Here is a 24,213-nt window from a genome sequence, read left to right as displayed (position 1 = left end):
CTGTAAATCAATTACATTTTAATTAAAAAAATAAATAAACTTTAAAAAAAGAGTAGGATCAGAGTATTGATGAAGATGTGGCTAGTAAAATGGCCTTACTAATTTGAATAGAATAGTTTTTTGTAAAATGTGAGTAGGAAAAAAACATTTATAAATTAATATTTTTAATATATAATCTCAAATATATGTATATGAACTTCAAAAATAAATTAGAGACTAATAAGTTTAGGAATATGTACTTTTTTTTGTCTTTTTAGGGCCATAATTGTGGCATATGGAAGTTCCCAGGCTAGGGGTCAAATTGGAGCTGCAGCTGCCACTCACGCCATAGCCACGGCAATGCAGGATCTGTGGCCATTTGTGACCTGTCTCAGCTCATGGCAACACCAGACCCTTAACCCACTGAACAAGGCCAGTGATCAAACCTGTGTCCTCATGGATACTAGTGGGGTTCCTACCACTGAGCCACAATGGGAACTATGAGAACTACAAGAATATATACATTTAAACATATTTTATGTAAGTTATTTCCATGTATGTTCAAAAGTAGCATTAGTCTTACAGTTTTGTTGATAGTGTTTATTTTTGTCTAGTTTTAGTATTGGTCTTAGGGACTTCAATACAAGAAATGAGGCCCGGAGTTCCCATTGTGGTGCAGTGGTTAGCAAACCCGACTAGGATCCATGAGGTTGCGGGTTTGATCCCTGGCCTTGCTCAGTGGGTTAAGGATCCAGTGTTGCCATGAGCTGTGGTATAGGTTTCAGACATGGCTCGGATCCTCTGTTGCTGTGGCTCTGGCGTAGGCTGGTGGCTACAGCTCCGATTAGACCCCTAGCCTGGGAACCTCCATTTGCCACAGGAAGTGGCCCTAGAAATGGCAAAAAGACAAAAAAAAAAAAAGAAATAAAGAAAAGAAATGAGGCCCAAGTGAAGACTCTTTCTCATTATATATAAATGGACATAAAACAGGAGAATTAGCACAGCATTTCTTCAAATTCTATAACTTTCCTATGTCTTTTTGTGGTTATTAATCTATTCGGTATCTGCAGTTCTTTTCTAGCAAACTTTGTTAATTGCATTTTCTTGGGAAATTTCCTTTTTTTTCTCCAATGCCATTTTTAAAAAATAGAATTTTCAATTTGTCTCCACATATTTAGTTATGTCTCATTTCTTATGAACCTTTCCCCAGAGGAAGGAATAGAGCTTCAAAAGGCCTAGGGGGAAAGAAAAAAACACATTTGCCAAATGGGACAGACTAGGTTCCTGAATAAACCAAAGAGGAGAGCAATTCTGAAGAATGTACTACATATTCGTGTATGGGGACATGAGTTTTCTTCCCAGTTTCTAAAGGAGATCAAGAGTGGAAAAGAAGAAAAGGGAAGAAGCGACTGCCTACTGCCTGTGGTTAGGCAGGGTAGACAGACTGAGTACCAGAGAAAAGGGGTTTTCTCTTCTCAGTGCAGGCAAAACTGAAAAACAAGGGAGCCAGCTGCCAAAGCAAACAGACTGGGTACAGAGAAAATTGACGAGGTAACATTTCCTATCAGGGATAAACTAAATCTCAGAAAATAGAGAACAAAGCACTGTTACACAGGGCTCAGCCTCCTAGTCAAGACCTGGGATCTTTTTTGTTTGTTTGTTTGTTTGCTTTTTAGGGCCACATTTGCAGCAGATGGAGGTTCCCAGGCTAAGGGTTGCAGCTGCTAAGAGTGTAGCAGTTGGCCTATATCGCAGCCACAGCAATGCTGGATCCAAGCTGTGTCTGCCACCTACACCGCAACACCGGATCCTTAACCCACTGAGCAAGGCCAGGGATCAAACCTGTGTCCTCATGGATGCTAGTTAGATTTGTTAACTGCTGAGCCCTGACAGGAACTCCAAGACCTGGGACCTTTACCTCCTGGATTCCAAGCCTGGTTGGGGCAAAGTTATGGGAAATACACAGCTGTGTTTTGGGGGATTTGAGCCGGGAGACAAGAGCACAAAGTAACCACTCCATCTCTATCTCTTTTCTACAGCGAAATGGAAGAAGCCTCATGAACGTACCTCATTCACCCACACACAGTATGAAGCGTTGGAGGCGGTGTTTGGCTATAACATGTTTCCAGACAAAAATCTCCAAAGAAAACTTGCTTTAAAACTCAACCTACCAGAGTCAACAGTTAAGGTCTGTCTGATCCTTTGAGATGTGTTTGAACCCCCATCCAAAATCACATTCTACCATTCAGCCTGGAAATTCCCTCCAAAACACAATAGTTCCCTTATTGAACATCTACTGTGCACTAGTATTGCGCTGGGCATGTTGCATATGATTACTTTAATAGCATCTAGTTTAAAAGGTGAGGAAAACTGAAGGTCAGGAGCAAAGTGACTGGCTCACAGAGTTAGCCCATAGTATAACTGGAATTAGAAATCCAGGGGTCTCATATGATAAATTAGAGAAAGGGTTCTTATCCACATTCCTCACTTAGGGTCTTAACAAGCAAAACTCTGCTGTTTGTTTATTCACAGCACCACCAATTGGCAAATAACTTTCCCAACCTCTGAATCTGCTAGAGCCCCAAATTTTTGTTAGAATATTCCTTACTTCAGAGTCCTTCTAACATAATCCTTGAAAATCCTTCAGTTCAAATTCCCCACCTCTCCCTAGATCCCTGAACTTGGCTTCTCTTCTCTGGAGTTCAGTATCATTTCTCTGAACTTCCCAGCACATACCCCCTTTCTCTGCCTCTTTCTCTGGGGCCCCATCCTGATCTCTCACTGTTTCTATTGACTCCATTTATACCAACTTCTGCTCACCAGAACTCAGTGTCATGACATGGAGAGGACATGAGGGCTACAATCTGGCTTTTTTTCACCCAGGAGAAGCCTCAAACTCCTTCTCCAGTAACGGACCATAATCTCCTCTCTTCTCCCACTCCCAGATTTGGTTCAGGAACCGGAGGTTCAAAATGAGGAAGCAGCAGCAACAAAAGCAGCAGCAATCACTCAAGCCACCAAACCAGACCCTTCCAGCCAAGAAGACACCCACAGCATCAACTAGTCCTCATTCTTTTTTCCCTGAAGTTTCAGATTCCTCTATCTTCCTATTAACTCAGCCCTTGGACCCTTTCCAGTTTGCAGGGGACTCTACCATCACTGAGAGTCCTACAAGCGATGTCCAAATGCAAGATCCTCAATTGGAGAGACTAGTGGCTTCAGTTCCTGCTTTATACTCTGATGCCTATGACATAGACCAAATCATGAAACTGTACAGTTTTCCTGATGACAATGAGCTAGACAGTTCTTCATTCCACTCTCTATATCAGTATCTTTCACCAATAAGGCCCAGTTAGAACAGAGTTCCTCTTAGAATCTTTGCTGGATCAGGTGTGGCTTTATCTCCTGAGCAAACCTGGTTCAGTATGACAAACTGGAGCTTTGCAACCCACAGTCTAAGAGACAGCCTGGAATTCCAAAAGTCCTCCAGTGTGGTATACTTTTCGATTTCTCTGATCAAAGCACTAACAAATTCCAGACAGTATAGAAAAAGATCTTCTTGCATCTTGTATATGCCTCTTTCCTTTGTCTTAACCCAAATATCTGGCTTAGTGTCACCTGGATTTCTATGCAAATGTAAAAGCTATTTTCCCCCAAGTGTAGCTCAGTACTACATAATTAGCCCCACAATTCTCCCTAGAGAAGGCCTTTCTAGTCCCTTAGATGGCCAATGAGACTCCAAAATTCTCTCTTCTCAAAACTATCTTTGAAATTTTAAAAGAAGGTCGGCAGCCTTTAGGGATCATCCTTATTTTTTTTTCTTTTTGGCCACACCTACGGCATGTGGAATTTCCCCGGCCAGAGATTGAACCTGAATCACAGCAGTGACAAAGTCTGATCATTAACTACTAGACCACCAGAGAACTCCAGGTGTCATCCACATTTTTTTTTGTCTCTCTGTTTTTTTTTTTTTCCTGGGGTTGCACCCTCAGCATATGGAAATTCCCAGACTAGGGGTCAAATCAGAGCTACAGCTGCTGACCTATGCCACAGCCACAGCAACTTGGGATCCAAGCCACATCTGCAACCTATACCACAGCTCATGGCCACACCACATCCTTAACACAATAATCCAACCTGTCCTCATGGATACTAGTCAGGTCCGTTAAATGCTGAGCCATGACAGGAACTCTGTCATCCACTTTTTTTGATAGCAGGTTATAAACTCACACATTTCCAACAGTCAGATTTTTAGAATGGCAGTTAAGCTATATTTTCCATCTACATGATTAACTTACAGAATTAAAAGCATTTCTCAAAACCAATAATGAATAAACATAATAAATCCTCTCAATGAAAAATATAGAGTATCTAGGAATTAATCAAGAAAATTAAGTTATCTATACAGAAAACTTCAAAACAGAAATACAAAATATTTTAAACAAAAGGCTTTTGAAGCCATAAAATAATCAATATAAAAGAGTTAAAATCATATAAAGTTTGTTTTCCAAACACAATGGATTAAAATTAGAAATCAAGAAAATTTAGAAAATTCACAAGTATATGGATATTAAAAAGCACACTCCTAAATAACAAATGGGTAAAGAAAAAAATCAGAAAGAAAATTAGGAAATATGCAAAGATGAGTGAAAACAAAAACACAATATATCAAAGCTTATAGGATGATGCCAAATCAGTGCTTAGAAAGAAATTTACAGCTTAAAAAAACCTATATTTAAAGAATAAGGATGGAACCACAAAAGACCCAGAATTGCCAAAGCAATACTGAGGAACAAAAACCAAGCAGGAGGTATAACTTTCCCAGACTTCAGACAATATTACAAAGCCACAGTCATCAAGACAGTGTGGTACTGGTACCAAACAGACATACAGACCAATGGAACAGAATAGAGATCCCAGAAATAAACTCAAGACACCTACATTCAATTAATTTTTGACAAAGGAGGCAAGAACATTTGCTAAAAAGACAGTCTTTTTAGCAAATATTTCTAGGAAACATGGACAGCTGCATGCAAATCAATGAAACTGGAACACACCTTCAGACCATGCACAAAAATAAACTCAAAATGGCTTAAAGACTTAAACATAAGACATGACACCATCAAACTCCTAGCAGAGAACATAGGCAAAATATTCTCTGACATCAACCCTACAAATGTTTCCTCAGTTCGGTCTCCCAAGGCAACAGAAATAAAAGCAAAAATAAACCAATGGGACCTAATCAAAGGAAACCAAAAAAAAAAAAAAAAGACAACATACAGAATGGGAGAAAATGATTTCAAATGAGGCAACTGACGAGTGCTTAATCTCTAAAATATACAAAAAACTTATACAACTCAACAGCAAAAAAGCCAACAACCCAATGGAAAAAAGAAAAATGGGCAAAAGACCTGAATAGACATTTCTCCAAAGAAGATAAACAGATGGCCAACAAGCACATAAAAAAAATGCTCAACATCACTGATTATTAGAGAAATGCAAGTCAAAACTACTATGAGGAACCACCTCACACCAATCAGAATGGCCATCACCAATAAGTCCACAAATAACAAATGCTGGAGAGAGTGTGGAGAAAAGGGGACCCTCCTACACTGTTGGTGGGAATGTAAATTGGTACAACCACTATGGAAAACAGTATGGACCTACCTCAGAAAACTATACATTGAACTACCATATGAACAAGCAATCCCACTCTTGGGCATATATCCAGACAAAACTTGAAAAAGACACATGCACTTACATGTTCATTGCAGCACTATTCACAATAGCCAAGACATGGAAACAACCTAAACATCCATTGACAGGTGAATGGATTAAGAAGATATGGTATATATACAAAATGGAATACTACTCAACCATAAAAAAGAACAAAAGAATGCCATTTGCAGCAACATGGATGGAACTAGAGATTCTCATAGTAGGTGAAATAAGTCAGAAAGGGAAAGACAAATACCATATGATATCACTTATATTTGGAATCCAATACATGGCACAGAAAATCATGGACTTGTAGAGTGAGGGGGAGGGAGTGAGGTGGACTGAGAATCTGGGGTTAGTAGATGCAAACTATTGCCTTTGGAATGAAAAAGCAAGGAAATCCTACTGTATAGCACTGGGAACTATATCTAGTCACTTATGATGGAGCATGATGGAGGATAATGCGAGAAAAAGAATGTATATGTGTATGTGTGACTGGGTCACCTTGCTCTACAGTAGAAAATTGACAGAACACTGTAAACCAGCTATAATGGAAAAATAAAATCATTTAAAATAAAACAAGGAAAAAAATAAGATTTCAAACAAACTTTTTTTAAACAGGAAGGAAGTTGGCATGGTTATATTAATATTTGTCATATTAAACTTTAAGGAAAAACATTTGGATGGAAGTAAAAGTATGTTAGAGAATGGTAAAAAGGAACATGTTGCCTGAAAGATATTATAATTCTAAATTTGGTGTAATTTAAAAACATATTCCCAAAATATATGAAGTAAAAATTAACAAAATTCTTGGGCAAACTTAACAAATACAAAATCATAATGGATGGTTTTAATAAATACTCAATAATTGAGGTCAAAAGAATAAAAATTTAGCCTGGGTAAGGATTTTAACTATACAGGTAATAAACTTTATTTAAAGAAAGTGTAGATTTCTGCATTCAACTGTTAGGAAATATGCATTCTTTTCAAGTATGTAATTACTACTTACTAGACCACAAAGCAAATCTTAACAAACTCGAATGAATCAATGACATACAAATAGCATTCTTTGATCGTAAGGCAATTTAATTAGAAGAAACTCCAATCTCTCCCTCAATTTAGAGAATAAAAATAATATTTTTAAAGAAGTACTCAAACATGGAAGAAATTATAGTGTGAATAATCTGGTAGAATATATTGTATAATAACAATAATTAGGATCAACATTGACTAGGAGAACTAACAGATAGTAGTACAGCAGGTTTGCATGTCTTGGTATTCATCATATTCTGGATCATCACAGAGGAATCTTGAAGGGCAAGACTGCAGAACTTAGGGAAAGAGATTGGCCCTTAAGTTGGTTGTGAGGATTTTTGTTTATTGGTTTTTAAAAATAACTTCTGATTTTTAATAGTATTATTTTTAGAGCAGTTCTAAGTTTACATCAAAATGAGCAGAAGGTAGAGATTTCCCATATACACTCTGCTCCAACATACACACAGCCTCCCCTATTATCAACAACACACACAGGAAGTTCCTGCTGTGGTGCCGTTGGCATTGTCTCTGCTCAGTGGGGAAGATTGATTCCTGTTCCAGCACAGTGAATTAAGGATTTGGCTTTGCTACAGCTATGGCATAGGTCTCAGCTGCAGTTGGGATTCTATCCCTGGCCCAGGAACTTCCATATGTCATGGGTGCAGCCAAAAAAGAAAAAATTCACGCATAAGTGGCATATTTATTATAACGGATGAACATATACTGGTACATTTTTATCACCTAAATCCATAGTTTACATTAGGGTTCACTCTTGGTACTATATATTATATGGATTTTGACAAATATACAACATATATCCACTATTATAGTATCAAATAGGATAGTTTCACTGTCCTAAAAATTTTCTGTGCTCCATCTATTCATCTCTCCCTCCCCTCTAACTTCTGGCAACCACTGATCCTTAGCTCCGTAGCTTTGCTTTCGAATCAATAACTTTTCACCTTGGAGTTCCCGTCATGGCTCAGTGGTTAATGAATCCAACTAGGAACCATGAGGTTGCAGGTTCGATTCCTGGCCTTGCTCAGTGGGTTAAGGATCTGGCATTACCCTGAGCTGTGGTGTAGGTTGCAGATGCGGCTTGGATCCCACGTTGCTGTAGCTCTGGTGTAGGCCAATGGCTACAGCTCTAATTCGACCCCTAGCCTGGGAACCTCCATATGCCACAGAAGCGGCCCTAGAAATGCCAAATAAATAAATAAATAACTTTTCACCTTAAGAAACTAGGGAAATCTTGTGAAATTGGTTTGTGATGATCATTATATAACTACAGATGTGATAAATTCATTGAGTAATTTTAAAAAAAGTGCCATTTGTAGCCAAAAAGAAACCAGGGAAAGAAAAACAAACTAAATCCAAAGCAAGTAGGAAGAAGGGAATAAAGATTAGAACATAAATAAATGAAATAGAGAAAAGCAATGGATGAATGGATTAAGATGTACATATACAGTGGAATACTACACAGCCATAAAAAAGAACAAAAATAATGCCATTTGTAGCAACATGGATGGAAATAGAGACTGTCATACTAAGTGAAGTAAGTCAGAAAGAGAAAGACAAATACCATAAATGTCACTTATATTTGGAATCTAATATATGGCACAAAAGAACCTAGCTACAAAAAAGAAACAAACTCATGTTGAACAGACTTGTAGTTGTCAAGAGGGAGAGGAAATGGGTGGAGGGATTAGGAGTTGAGGGTTAGTAGGTGCAAACAATTTCATTTGGAGTGGATAAGCAATGAGATCCTGCTGTATAAAATAGGGAACCATATCTGGTCACCTGTGATAGAAAATGATGGAGGGCAGTGTGAAAAAATGTGTATAAAAATATAACTGGGTCACTTTTCTGTACAGCAGAAATTGATAGAACAGTGCAAAACAACTATAATAAAAAATAAAAGCAACAGAGCAAACATGAAATCAAGGCTAGTTCTTTCAAAAGATCAATAAAATGACAAATTTTTAGCTAGACTGATGAGAAGAAGAAGTAAAGTAGATGGAGGAGGAGGAAGAGGAGGAGAGAGAAGAGGAAGAAAATTAAATGACCAGAATCAGAAATGAAAGATGGGATCCTGTTTAGGCTTCATGCCACTTGATGGACACACAAGTCTTGTGACCACCTTGACTACCAAAGTTGAAGGCCCATGATGTGGATTTGATGGCCACTTCCTGTGGTTTTGGGGCTACAAACAAGAGTAAGTCATGAGCTCAGAACTTGGGAAGCAGTCTGACTGCTGAAGTGGAGGCAGAACCTATAGTGATTATATCACCTCTCTTGACCTCTTTTTCTCCCACTTCTTGCTACAGAGGCTGCCTGAGATCATCATCTCTGGAGATGGACCAAGCAGAAGAACAAGCAGTGTGAGGTATGGTTAAATCTTGTTTCGAAAATCCTGATCAGAATGTCAAATGTGTTTGCCTGCTATTCACTGTCTTGGTTCTTTGGGAAAAAATTCACGGAAAAACTAATATAATGTTATATGGAGATGGGATTAAGATGGCAGAATAGAAGGACTGGAGCTCAACTTCTCTCCTAAAAACAAAATTTACAACCAAATGCTGAACAATCTTCAACCAAATGGACCGGAATATTTAAAAAAGATATCCTAGTCCAGAAGACAAAGAGAAGGCCACATCAAGAGGTAGAAGGGGGGATTACATGATATAAGTAACCCCATACCACCCAGGTGGTAGCCCCACAGACTGGAAAGTAACTGGTTCACAGAGAGTTGCCTACAGGATGAGAGTTCTGAGCTCCACATCAAAATCCCACGTGTGGGGAACTGGCACTGGGAGAGAGCCCCTGGAGCATCTGGCATTGAAGGCCAGTGGGGCTTGTGCACAGGAGCTCCACAGGACTGGGGGAAATGGAGACCCCATTCTTAAAAGGCACACACAGACTTTCACGTGCACTGGGTCCCAGGGCAAAGCTAAGTCTCCATAAGAATCTGGGTCAAACCTAACCACAGTTCTTGGAGGAAGACCTGCAGGGAAAACAGGGGTGAATGTGGCTTGTTGTTGGGGAAGGACATTGGAAACAAAGCTCTTGGGAATACTCAGCAGTGTTCCTTTCTCTGGAGGTGGCCATTTTGGGAAAATCTGGCTCCACCCATCAGTGCTGAGAAGCCCCAGGCCAAACAACAATCCAGGTGGGATCACAACCCCACTCTTCAGTAAACAGACTGCCTACAGAGCCCCAGCCACCTCTAATCTCATCCAGAGACAAAGCCCCACCCACCAGAGGGACAGGAATCGGCTCCACCTACCAGTGGGCAGGCATCAGCCCCTCCCATCAGGAAGCCTACACCAAGCCCCTTACCAACTTCAGCCACAAGGGGGGCAGACACCACAAGGAAGAGAGGCTACAACCCTATTATCTGTAAAAAAAGGTCACCACACCAAAAACCTATCAAAATGAAAAGACAGATAACTATAACTCACATGAGGGAGAAAGAAAAAAACCAGAAAAACAGCTAAGTGATGAGGAGATTCTCAGCCTCCAGGAAAAAGACTTTAGACTGTTGATGCTGAAGATGATGCAAGACATTGGAAATAAACTAGAGGCAAAGATGGATAATTTACAGGAAACACTGAGCAAAGAGATATAAGATATAAACCTTACACAAGAAGAGATGCAAAATACAATAACTGAAATAAAAAATTCTTTAGAAGCAGCCAACAGCAGAATACAGGAGGCAGAAGAACAAACAAGCAAGGTGGACAGATTAGTGGAAATCACTGATGCAGAACAGAAAAGAGAAAAAAGATTGAAAACAAATGAAGAGAGTCTCAGAGAACTCTGGGACAATGTTAAACACACCAACATCTGTATTATAGCGGTGCAAGAAGGAGAAGAGAGAGAAGGGGATAGAAAAAATTCCAAAGAGATAATAGCTGAAAACTTCCCTAACATGGGAAAGGAACCACTCACTCAAATCCAGGAACCACAACAAGTACCATATAAAACAAATCCAAGGAGGAATACCCCAAGACACATATTAATCAAACTGACCAAAATCAAAGGCAAAGAGAAAATAGTGAAAGCAGCTAGGGAAAAGAAATAACATACAAGGGAACCCTGATAAGGTTATCAGATTTTTCAGCAGAAACTCTGCAGGCCAGGAGGGAGTGGCATGATATACTTAACATGATGAAAGTAAAAAACCTCCAACCAAGATTACTTTACCCAGAGAGGCTCTCATTCAGATTTGAAGGAGAAATCAAAAGCTTTACAGAGAAGCAAAAGCTAAGAGAATTCAGCAACATAAAACAAGCCTTACAACAAATACTAAAGGAACTCTAGGCAGAAAAGAAAAGGCCACAACCAGAAACAAAAATACCATAAATGACAAGTCTCACCAGTAAAGGTATATATACAGTAAAGATACGAAATCATCCATGCACAATCATGACACCAAAATAATAAATCATGAGAGGTGAAGGGTGCAAATGCAGGACACTGGAGATGCACTTGCAATTAAGAGACCAACATCTTGAAACAATCTCATGTATATATAGAGACTCATATCAAAACTTCAGAATAACTGCAAAGCAAAAATCTACAATTGATACACAAACAAATAAGAAAAATTAACTCAAATGCAACACTAAAGATAGTCATCAAACCAGAAGAGGAGAGAACAAGAGAAGAAAGGAAGAAAAAAGAAACAAAAACAAATTCAAAGCAATTAATAAAATGGCAATAAGATCATATATATCAATAATTACCTTAAATGTTAATGGACTAAACGCCCCAACCAAAAGACACAGACTGGCTGAATGGACACACAAAAAAACCCATATATATATGCTGTCTTCATGAGACCCACTTCACTTCTAGGGACACATACAAATTGAAATTGAGAGGATGAAGGAAAATATTCCATGCAAGCAGGAATCAAAAGAAAGCTGGAGTAGCAGTACTCATATCAGATAAAATAGACTTTATTTATTTATTTATTTATTTATTTATTTATTTATTTATTTTTTGTCTTTTTTGCCATTTCTTGGGTCACTACCACAGCATATGGAGGTTCCCAGGCTAGGGGTGTAATCAGAGCTGTAGCTGCCAGCCTACGCCAGAGCCACATCAACAAGGGATCCAAGCCACGTCTGCTACCCACACCACAGCTCACTGCAACGCCAGGTCCTTAACCCACTGAGCAAGGCCAGGGATCGAACCCGAAACTTCATGGTTCCTAGTCGGATTCGTTAACCACTGTGCCACAATGGGAACTGCAAAATAGACTTTAAAATTAAGAATATTTTAAGGGACAAAGAAGGTCATTACATAATGATCAAAGGATCAGTCCAATAAGAAGATATAACTGTTTTAAATATCTATGCACCCAACATAGGTTCACCGCAATATATAAGGCAACTGCTAACAACCTTAAAAGGACAAATCGACAATAACACAATCATAATGGGGGACTTTAACACCCCACTTACAGCAATGGACAGATCATCCAGAAGGAAAATCAATAAGGAAACACAGGCCCTGAATGAAGCATTAGACCAGATGGACTTCATAGTTATTTATAGGACATTCCATCCAAAAGCCACAGAATACAAATTCTTCTCAAGCCCACATGGAACATTCTCCAAGATTGGTCACATCCTCGGCTACAAATCAAACCTTGGTAACTTTAAGAAAATTGAAATATCAAGCATCTTTTCCAACCACAACACTATATGACTGCAAATCAGCAACAAGAAAAAAACTGCAAAAAAACACAAACATGTGGAGAGTAAACAACATGCTACTGAACAACCAAAGGATCACAGAATAAATCAAAGAGGAAATTAAAAAATACCTAGAAGCAAATGACAAATATAATGACATTCCAAAACCTATGGGATGCAGCAAAAGCCGTTCTAAGAGGAAAGTTTATAGTAATACAAGCCCATCTCAGGATACAAGAAAAAGAACAAATAAACAAGCTAACTTTACATCTAAAGCAGCTTGAGAGAGAAGAACAGACAAGACCTAAAGTTAGAAGGAAAGTAATCATAAAGATCAGAGCAGAAATCAATGAAATAGATATGAAGAAAACCATAGAAAAGATCAATGAAACAAAAAGCTGGTTCTTTGAAAAGATCAACAAAATTTTTAAACCCATAGCCAGACTTATCAAGAAAAAAAGAGAGAGGACTCAAATCAATAAAATTAGAAATGAAAAAGAAGTAACAACAGACATCACAGAAACACAAAGGATCATGAGAGACTATTATATGCAACTATACGCCAATAAAATGGAAAACCTAGAAGAAATAGACAAGTTCTTAGAAAAGTGCAATCTGCCAAGATGAAACCAAGATGAAATAATAAAAATGAACAGACCCATCACAAGTACTGAAAGTGAAACTGTGATTTAAAAACTTCCAACAAACAAAAGTCTAGGACCAGATGGCTTCACAGGCAAATGCTATCAAACATTTACAGAAGAGCTAACACCTATCCTTCTGAAACTATTCCCAAAAACTGCAGAGGAAAGGATACTCCCAAACTCATTCTATGAGGCCACCATTACCCTGATACCAAAACCAGACAAAGATACCACAGAAAAAGAAAACTACAGGCCAATTTCACTGATGAACATCTATGCAAAAACCCTCAACAAAATACTAGCAAACCGCATCCAACAATACATTAAAAGGATTGTACATCATGATCAAGTGGGATTTATCCCAGGGAAGCAAGGGTACTTCAATATTTGCAAATCAATCAGTATGATACACCACATTAACAAACTGAAGAGTGAAAACCATTTGATCCTCTCAATATAAGCAGAAAAAGCCTTTGACAAAATCCAACACCCATTTCTGATAAAAACCCTTCAGAAAGTGGGCATAGAGGGAACTTACCTCAACATAACAACAGCCATATATGACAAACCCACAGCTAACATCATTCTCAATGGTGAAAAACTGAATGAATTCCCACTGAGGTCAGGAACAAAACAAGGATGTCCACTCTCACCACTACTATTCAACATTGTTTTGGAAGTCCTAGCCACAGAAATCAGAGAAGTGAAAGAAATAAAAGTAATCCAAATTGGAAAGGAAGAAGGAAAACTATCACTGTTTGCAGATGACATGATAATATACTTAGAAAATCCTAAAGACTCTACCAGAAAACTGTTAAAGCTCATCAATGAATTTGGCAAAGTCACAGAATACAAAAATAATACACAGAAATTGACTGTATTTCTATATACTAACAACAAAAGATCAGAAAGTGAAATTATGGAAGAAATTCCATTTACCATAGCATCCAAAAGAATAAAATACCTAGGAGTAAACCTACCTAAAGAGACAAAAGACTTGTACTCTAAAAACTATAAGACACTGATGAAAGAAATTAAAGATGACACAAATAGATGGAAAGACATACCATTCTCATGGATTGGAAGAGTCAGTATTATCAAAATGACTATACTACCTGAGGAAATCTACAGATTCAATGCAATCCCTATGAAATTACCAAGGACATTTTCCACAGAACTCAAACAAAATATGTTAAAGTTTGTTTGGAAGCACAAAAGACCCAGAATAGCCAAAGTCATCCTGAAAAAGAAAAATGGAGCTGGAAGAACAAGGCTCCCTGACTTCAGACTATACTACAAAGCGACAGTCATCAAAACCGTATGGTACTGGCACAAAGACAGAAATAGAAATCAGTGGAACAAGACTAAAAGCCCAGAATTAAACTCATGCACTTACAGCCAACTAATCTATGACAAAGGAGGCAAGAATATACAATGGAGGAAAGACAGCCTGTTCAGTAAGTGGTGCTGGGAAAACTGGAAGACATCAGATGGCCAAAAAACACATGGAAGGATGTTCAACATCACTCATTACTAGAGAAATGCAAATCAAAACCACCATGAGGTACCACCTTACACCAGCCAGAAGGGCCATCATCAAAAAGTCTACAAACAATAAGTGCAGGAGAGGGTGTGGAGAAAAAGGAACCCTATTACCCTGTTCGTGGAATTGTAAATTGGTGCAACAACTATGGAAAACAGTATGGATATTCCTCAGAAAATTAAAAACGGAATTACCTTTTGATCCAACAATCCCACTCCTAGGCACCTAACCAGAGAAAACCATGACTCACAAAGACACATGTCCTCCAATGTTCATTGTAGCACTATTAGCAATAGCCAAGACATGGAAACAACCTCAATGTCCATCAACAGAGGAGTGGATCAAGAAGATGTGGTACATATACACAAGGGAATATGACTCAGCCATTAAAAGGAATGAAATACCAGCATTTTTAGTAACATGGATGGACCTAGAAATTATCATGCTAAGTGAAGTCAGTCAGACAGTGAGACACCAACATCAAATGCTTTCACTGACATGGAATCTGAAAAAAGGACACAATGAACTTCTTTGCAGAACAGATACTGACTCACAGACTTTGAAAAACTTATGGTTTCCAAAGGAGACAGTTTGGGGGCTGGGGGAATGCACTGGGGTTGTGGGATGGAAATCCTATAAAATTGGATTGTGATGATCATTGTACAACTACAAATGTAATAAATTCATTGAGTAATAAATAAATAAAAGAAAAAAAAGAAAAAGAAAACATCAGCCTTAAACAACAACAACAACAACAACAATACAAAACGAAAGATGAGATAAAACTAACAACCCTCCAGAAATGGAAATCACTGTAAAGGAATATTATGAGCAATAATAGTTTTATTAGTTTTATAATTTATATAATAAATTAAATAACTTAGAGGAAAAGGAGAAAATTCCTAGGAAGAATTAACAAATTAACAAATGTGAGTCAACGAGAAATAAAAATGTTAACCAAGACATGGAAACAACCTAAATGTCTATCAACAGATGAATGGATTAAGAAGATATGATACATGCACACAATGGAATACCACTCAGCCATACAAAAGAACAAAATAATGCCATTTGCAGCAACTTGGATGCAACTAGAGATTATCATACTAAGTGAAATAAGTCAGAAAGAGTAAGACAAATACCATATGATATCACTTTTATGTGGAATCTAAAATATGGCACAAATGATCCAATTACACAAAAACAGATCATGGATATGGAGAGCAGATTTGTGTTTGCCAGCAGGGAGGGAGTGGGATAGACAGAGTGTTTGGAGTTGGTAGATGCAAACTATTACATTTAGACTGGATTAGTTATGTGGTCCTACTGTGTAGCACAGGGAACTATGTCCAATCTCTTGGGTTACAACATGATGGAAGATAGTATGAAAAAAAAGAGTGTATATATATATATGTATGACTGGGTCACTTTGCTGTACAGCAGAAATTGAAGAAACACTGTAAATCAACTATACTTTAATAAAAGATGTTTAAAAAAAGAAATAGATATGTTATGAATAGAGCATTAACAAGTAAGGAGATTAAGTTAGTAGCCAAAGACTTTCCATAAAGACAAATCCAGACCCAGATGGCTTCATTGCTGAATTCTACCAAATGGTTAAAGAATCAGTAATCCTTCATAAACTATTTCAAAAAAAAAAAAACAGAAAAGAACACTTCGTAACTAATATTATCCTGATAACAAAACTGAACAAAGACAACATAAGAAAATTACAGATTAATATCTCTTGTTAATATAGAAGCAAAAATCCTCAACAAGATACTAGAATACTGAATCCAGCAACATATAAAAGGATTATATATCACACTTGAACAACATGAGTTTGAAGTACACAGGTCCAGTTACATGTGGATTTTTTTTCAATGATAAATATTACAGTAAGACACAATCTGTAACTGGTTGAATCTGTGGGAGTGGAACCATGCGTATGAAGGAACCCTGTGTATGGAGGGCAATGTATATGGACGCCAACTATGTTATACATGGATTCTTGACTACATGCTGTGTTGGAACTCCAAATCCTGTCATTGTTCAAGGGTCAATTGTATATACCTCACCAAGTGCGGTTTATCCAGGAATGCATGGTGAATGCAATGTACCAAGATCGATAAATGTCACATACCATATTAAAAGAATAAAGGACAAAAAGCATATGATCTCAATAGGAACAAAAAGGCATTTGACAAAATTCCATACATTTTCATGATAAAGATGAGGGAAATAAAGATGGCAGAGTAAGAGGACATGGAACTCACTTCCCCTAACAAACACATCAAATATATAACTGTGCCGAACAATTCTCATGGAAAACTAACAGGGAAAAGACAAGACTCACATATAATATTTTGGAGTTCCTGTCGTGGCACAGTGGTTAATGAATCTGACTAGGAACCATGAGGTTGCAGGTTCGATCTCTGGCCTTGCTCGGCGGGTTAAGGATCCGGCATTGCCGTGAGCTGTGGTGTAGGTCGCAGACGCGGCTCGGATCCCGTGTTGCTGTGGCCCTTGCATTGGGCCAGTGGCTACAGCTCCGATTCGACCCCTAGCCTGGGAACCTCCATATGCCATGGGAGTGGCCCTAGAAAAGACGAAAAAAGAAAAAAAAATTAATGAAACAAGATAAACAGTCTACCAATTAAAAAATTAAAAATGGTAATAAAAATCCTAACCGAATTAAGAAAGAGAATTGATCTAAACACAGACCATCTTAACAAGAAACTATAAAATATAAAGAAAACCAAATCAAAATAGATAATTCAGTATCTGAGATAAAAAGTAGTCTAGAAGAAATGAATGGCATACTAAATGACACAGAGGAATGCATAAGTAATCTGGAAGCTAGAATAATGGAAATCACCCAATCAGAAGAACAGACAGAAAAAATTTTTTTAAATGAAGGCAATAAATGAGACCTTTGAAATAATATTAAACATGCAAACATTTTCATTATAGGGGTTCTAGAAGGAGAAGAGAGAGAGAGGGGGATCAAAGTGTAATTGCAGAAATTATGGCTGAATAATTCTCATACCCAAAGAAGGACCTAGATATCAGATACAGGATATTCAGATACAGAGAGTCCCAAGCCAGATGAATTCAAACAGACACACACCAAGACATATCATAAATAAAATGGCAATGGTTAAAGAAAATTCTAAAGGGAGCAAGAGAAAAAGAGTCACATACAAGGGAATCCTAATAGGTTATGAGCTGATTTCTCTGCAAAAACTTTGCAGGGCAGAGGGGAAAGGCATGATAGGTCAAATGCTGAAAGGGAAATATATGCAACCTAGAATACTCTATCCAGAAAGATTATTATTTAGGGGGAGTTCCCATCATGGCTCAGTGGAAATGAATCTGACTAGTATCCATGAGGACACAGGTTCGATCCCCGGCCACACTCAATGGGTTAAGGATCTGGCATTGCTGTGATGTGTGGTGCAGGTCACAGATGCAGCTTGGATCTGGCATGGCTACGGCTGTGGTATAGGCCAGCAGCTACAGCTCTCATTCAACCCCTAGCCTGAGAACCTCCATATGCCAAGGAGTTGCCCTAAAAAGACCAAAAAAAAAAAAAAGATTATTATTTAGAATAGAAAGAGAGATAGGAGTTCCTGTTGTGGCTCAACAATTACTGAATATGACTAATATCGATGAGGATGTAGGTTCAATCCCTGGCCTCGCTCAGTGGGTTAGGGATCTGGCATTGCTGTGAGCTGTGGTATAGGTCACAGATATAGCTCAGATCCTGCGTTGCTGTGGCTGTGATGTAGGTTGGCAGCTGTAGCTCCGATTCAACCCCAAGCCTGAGAACCTCCATGTGTCATGGGTGTGGCCCTAGAAAACAAAATGAAAACAAAAACAACAAAAAAAGAAAGAAAGACAAAGAACTCTTCAGACAAGCAAAAACTAAAAGAATTGAGCATCCTACCCTAAAAGAAATGTGGAAGGCCTTCTCTAAATGGAAATGAAACAAGAATCTATATAAAAGGAAAAAATCCCAATAGGAAAGGCAAATTTTATAGTAAGGATTGAAGATCACTCCAATAAACCAGTAAATAGACTAAAAGACAAAAAAAATGTAAAAGCAGTTATAACTACAATAAACAGTAAAAGGATAAGCCTGAAGATATAAAACAGAATATAAAAAACACACAGTTTGGGTCAGGGGAGTAAAAAATGTAGATCTTTTATTCTTTTAATTTTAATTTTTGTTTTTGGTCTTTTTAGGGCTACACCTGAACCATATGGAAGTTCCCAGGCAAGGGGGCAAATCTGAGCAGCTGCTGGCCTACAACACAGCAGTGCCAGATCTGAGCCGCACCTGTGACCTACACTGCAGCTTGAGGTAATGCCTTAACCCACTGAGCAAAGCCAGGGATTGAACCTACATCCTCATGGATACTAGTCATGTTCTTAATCCACTGAGTTACAATGGGAACTCCACATGTAGATATTTTAGAATGTGTTTGAACTTAAATGACTATCAGTTTAAATAAAGTATATAAAATCATGGGTCAACATATATGAACCCTGTGCTAATCACAAATCAAAAACCTACAATAGGGAATTCCTGTTGTGCTACAGCAGGTTAAGGATCCAGCATTGCTCCAGTTGTGGCATAGGTTGCAGCTGTGGCTTGGATTGATCCCTGGCCCAGGAACTTCCATATGCTGCAGGTGCAGCCAAAAACAACAACAACAACAAAGACAACAACAAAAACCTGCAATAGAGACACAAATATCAAAAAAAGGAACCCAAGCACACTGCAAAATAAAGTCATCAAACCATAACAGGAAGAACAAAAAGAAGTAAACAGAGAACTACAAAAATAACAAGAAAACAAGTAATAAAATGGCAGTAAGCACAAATTTACCACTTGAAAAAAATATGTATTCTGGTGTTTTGTAATGGAATGTCCTATAGAAACCTATTAACAAACATGTAGAGACTAAACAACATGCTACTAAAAAAAAAAAATGGGTCAATGAGGAAATCAGAAAATACCTCAAGACAAATGAAAATGGAAACACAATTTCCCCAAATCTATGGGATGTAGCAAAAGCATTTCCAAGAGGGAAGTTCATAGCAATACAGGCCTTCCACAAAAAAAATAAGAAAATTTTGGAATTCCCATCGTGGTGCAGTGGAAACGAACCCAAGTAGTAACCATGAGGTTGTGGGTTTGATCCCTGGCCTTGCTCAGTGGGTTAAGGATTGGGTGTTGCCGTGAGCTGTGGTATAGGTCACAGACGAGGCTCAGATCTGGCATTGCTGTGCTCTGGCGTAGGCCAGCAGCTACGGCTCCAATTAGACCCCTAGCCTGGGAACCCCCATATGCCGTGGGCGTGGCTGTAAAAAGGACAAAAGACAAAAATAAAATAAAAAAGAAATAAGAAAATTTTGAAATGAACAACCTAACCTATCACCTAAAAGAAGTAGAAAAAGAAGAACAAAGCCCAAAGTCAGCAAAAGGAAGGAAATGATAAAGATGAGAAAGGACATTAATAAAATAGAGCTCACAAAAAACCAAAGATCAATGAAACCAAGAACCGCTCTTTTTTTTTTTTTTGTCTTTTTGCCATATTTAGGGCCGCTCCCATGGCATATGGAGGTTCCCAGGCTAGGGGTCGAATTGGAGCTGTAGCCGCTGACCTACGCCAGAGCCACAGCAACTCAGGATACAAGCCGCATCTGCAACCTACACCACAGCTCACAGCAACGCCAGATCCTTAACCCACCGAGCAAGGGCAGGGACCAAACCTGCAACCTCATGGTTCCTAGTCAGATTCGTTAACCACTGAGCCATGATGGGAACTCCAAGAACTGTTCTTTTTAAAAGCTCAACAAAATTGGCAAATCTTTAGGCAGTCTCATCCAGAAGATAAGAGAGAAGACCCAAATGAACAAAATTTAAAAATGAAAGAGGAGACATAATGACCATACCTCAGAGATTTTTTAAAAAAATGAGAATGTTGTGAACAGTATATGCCAACAAATTGGACAATCTAGAAAAAATGGACAGATTTCTAGAAACATACAGCCTTGCCAGGACTGTGTCAAGAAGCGACATTTGAAGAGAACAATCACTAGATATGAAATTGAATTTGTAATGAAAAAGAGAAAACTCCCAGCAAACAAAGGTCTAGGAATGGATGGCTTTACAGATTCTACCAATCATATAAAAAAAGAATTATCTAGCCTTCTCAAACTACTCCAAAAAACCTGAAGAGAAGGGAAGCCCTAAATTCATTCCATGAGGCCACCATTTCACTGAAATCAAAACCAGGCAAAGACACCTACAAAAAAGAGAAAATTATAGATCAATATCTTTGATGAAGATAGAAGCAAAATCCCCAAACAACTATTAACAAATTGAATCCAACAACAAAAAGGACCATACACCATGGTGAAAGTGAGTTAATTGCAGGTTCAGAGGATGGTTCAACATTCACAAATCAATCATTGTGATACATCACATTAACAAAAGAAAGGATAAAAATCACATGATCATTTCAATTTACACAGAAAAGCCATCTGACAAAATTCAACATCCATTTATGATAAAAGCTCCCATCAAAGGGGGTCTAGAGAGAACATACCTCAATATAATAAAGGCCATTTATTACAAGCCTACAGTAAACATAATTCTCAGTGGTGAAAAGCTGAAAGCTTTCCTGATAAAATCTGGAACAAGAGAAGGATGCCCACTCTCACTTCTATTCAACATAGTAGTGAAAGTCTTGACCACAGCAATCAGAGAAAAAGAAATATAATGATTCCAGATTGGAAGGGAAGAGGCAAATCTTTCACTCCTTGCAGATTACATGATAGTCTATATAGAGAACTCTGACATTCATACCCAGAAACTGTTAGAACTAATAAAAGAACTCAGAAAGGTAGCAGGATATAAGATTAAAATATAGAAATCTGTTGCCTTTCTACACACTAATGAATTATCAGAAAGATAAAGGAAGAAATCCCATTTAAAATCAATACCTAGGAACAAACTGAATCAAAGAGAAAGACCTATAGTTTGAATATTATAAAACACTAATGAAGGAAATTGAAGATTATTCAATGAAATGAAAATATACCCAGTTGCTCTTGGATTAGAAGGATTAATTCTTTTTTTTTTTTTAGGGATGCACCCATGGCATATGGAAGTTCACAGGCTAGGGGTCAGATTGGAGCTGCAACTTGCTGAAGCTATGCCACAGCCATAGCAACCCAGGATCCAAGCTGCATCTGTGACCTACACCACAGCTCAGGGGCATGCTGGGTACTTAATCTACTGTGCAAGGCCACAATCAAACCCACATCCTCATGGATACTAGCCAGGTTTGTTACTGCTGAGCCACAAAGGGAACTCCCAGAAGAATGAATATTGTTAAAATATCCATACCACCCAAAGCAATCTACAGATTTCATGCCAAATCCCTATCAAAATATTCATGACATTTTTCTCAGAACTAGAACAAACAATCCTTGTTTATTTTGAACCCCCAAAGACCCGGAATTGCCAAAGCAATCCCAAGAAAAAAAGAACAGAGCTGGAGGTATAACCCTCCCAGACTTCAGACAACACAGCAATGCTACAGTAATCAAAACCATATGGGAGTTTCCTTCGTGGCTCAGCGACTAATGAATTTGACTAGCATCTATGAGGATGCAGGTTTGATCCCTGACCTTGCTCAGTGGGTTAAGGGTCCAGTGTTGCCATGAGCTGTGGTGTAGGTCGCAGACTCAGCTTGGGATCCTGTGTTGCTGTGGCCCTTGCATAGGCCAGGGCTGTAGCTCCAATTGGAATCCTAGCCTGGGAACCTCCATATGCCACAAATGTGGCCCTAAAAGAACAGAAAGACAAAAAAAAAATACCAACAGAACAGTATGATAGTGATACAAAAATGACACATAGATCAATGGAAGAGAATAGAAAGTCCAGAAATAAACCCACAAATCTATCGTCGGTTAATTTATGATGAAGGAAACAAGAATATACAGTGGGGAGAAGGCAGTGTCTTCAGGAAATGGTGCTGGGAAAAACTGAACAGCTACATATAAACAATGAAATTAGAACATTCCCTCATATTGTATACAAAAACAGACTCAAGGGAGTTCCCATCGTAGCTTAGGGGAAACAAATCTGATTAGTATTCCATGACAACTCGTATTCGACCCTTGGCCTCGCTCCATGGGCTAAGGATCAGGCATTGCTGTGAATTGTGGTATAGGTTGCAGATACAGCTTGGATCTGGCATTGCTATGGCTGTGGTGTAGTCCAGCAGCTAGAGCTCTGTTTTGACCCCCAGTCTGGGAACTTCCATATGCTATAGGTGCAGCCCTAAAAAGACAAAACAAACATGCAAAAACAAAAACAGACTCAAAATGCTTTTAAGATGTAGATGTAAGACATGAAATTATAAACTACAAACTACATTCTCTAGAAGAGAACATAGGCGAAATACTCTGACACAAATCATAGCGATATTTTTTGTATAAGGCAAAAGAAATAAAAGCAAAAATATATAAATGGGACCTAATTATAAACAAAAATTTTTGCACAGTAAAGGAAACCACTGACTAAACAAAGACAGCCTACAGAATGGGAGGAAATATTTCCAAATTATATGGCCAATAAGGGGTTAATATCCAAAATATATAAACAGTTCATACAATTCATATACAAAATGATTTAAATATGGGGCAGAAGACCCGAATAAATATTTTGCCAAAAAGAGATATAGATGACTAACAGGCACATGAAAAGATGCTCAATAACTAATAACTGCTAGAGAAATACAAATCAAAACCACAATGACATATCACCTCACACATGTCAGAAAGGCTGTCATCAGAAAGTCTACAAATAACTAATATTGGAGAGAATGTGAAGAAAAGGCAATCCTAGCACACTGTTGGTGGGAATGTAAATTTGTGTAGCCACTGTTGGAAACAGTACAGAGATTCCTCAAAAAACTAAAAGTTGAACTACCATATGATCCAGCGCCTCCATGTCAACATTCATATCTGGAAAAAAACAAAAACAATTTGAAAAGATACATGCACTCCTATGTTCACAGCAGCGCTAATCACAACAGTCAAGACCTGAGGCAACCCAAGTGCTTATCTAGATTTGATTGGATTAAGAGGATTTGGTGTACACACATACACACACACTTGAATATTACTCAGCCATAAAAAATGAAACACTGCCACTTGCAGCAATAGGGATGGACCCAGAGAATATTATTCTTAGTGAAATGAGTCAGGCAGAAAAAGACAGATACTATAAGATATGACTTATATGTGGAATCCAAAAAATAATACAAATAAATGTGTGTGAAAAACAGAAACTGACTCACTGATATAGAAAACAAACTTATGGTTACCAAAGGGAAGAAAGGAAGGGGGAGGGCCAAATTAAAGGTATGGGATGAATAGATACAAACTCTACGAAAAAATAGGTAAGCAGCAAGGATATGGTGTATAGTGCAGGGAATTATACCCATTATTTTGTAATAACCTATAACAGAGTATAATCTGCAAAAATACTGAGTCACTATGCTAT

At 38.1% G+C, this 24,213-nt stretch overlaps 1 protein-coding gene across 1 annotated transcript; it reads left to right on the top strand.

The window, feature by feature from the left end:
- Positions 1–1,245: 1,245 nt before the first annotated feature.
- On the top strand, positions 1,246–9,128 carry ARGFX (arginine-fifty homeobox). The gene is given in 4 exon segments (XM_047752818.1): positions 1,246–1,414; positions 2,019–2,167; positions 2,925–3,473; positions 9,060–9,128. Coding segments are annotated over 4 exon segments (936 nt in total).
- The last annotated feature ends 15,085 nt before the right edge of the window (positions 9,129–24,213 follow it).

This window comes from Phacochoerus africanus, chromosome 1 (assembly GCF_016906955.1).
Source record: "Phacochoerus africanus isolate WHEZ1 chromosome 1, ROS_Pafr_v1, whole genome shotgun sequence".
Classification (NCBI taxonomy): domain Eukaryota; kingdom Metazoa; phylum Chordata; class Mammalia; order Artiodactyla; family Suidae; genus Phacochoerus; species Phacochoerus africanus.
The sequence above is the reverse complement of the archived record's forward strand: the minus strand, read 5'-3'. Positions and strand labels throughout refer to the sequence as shown.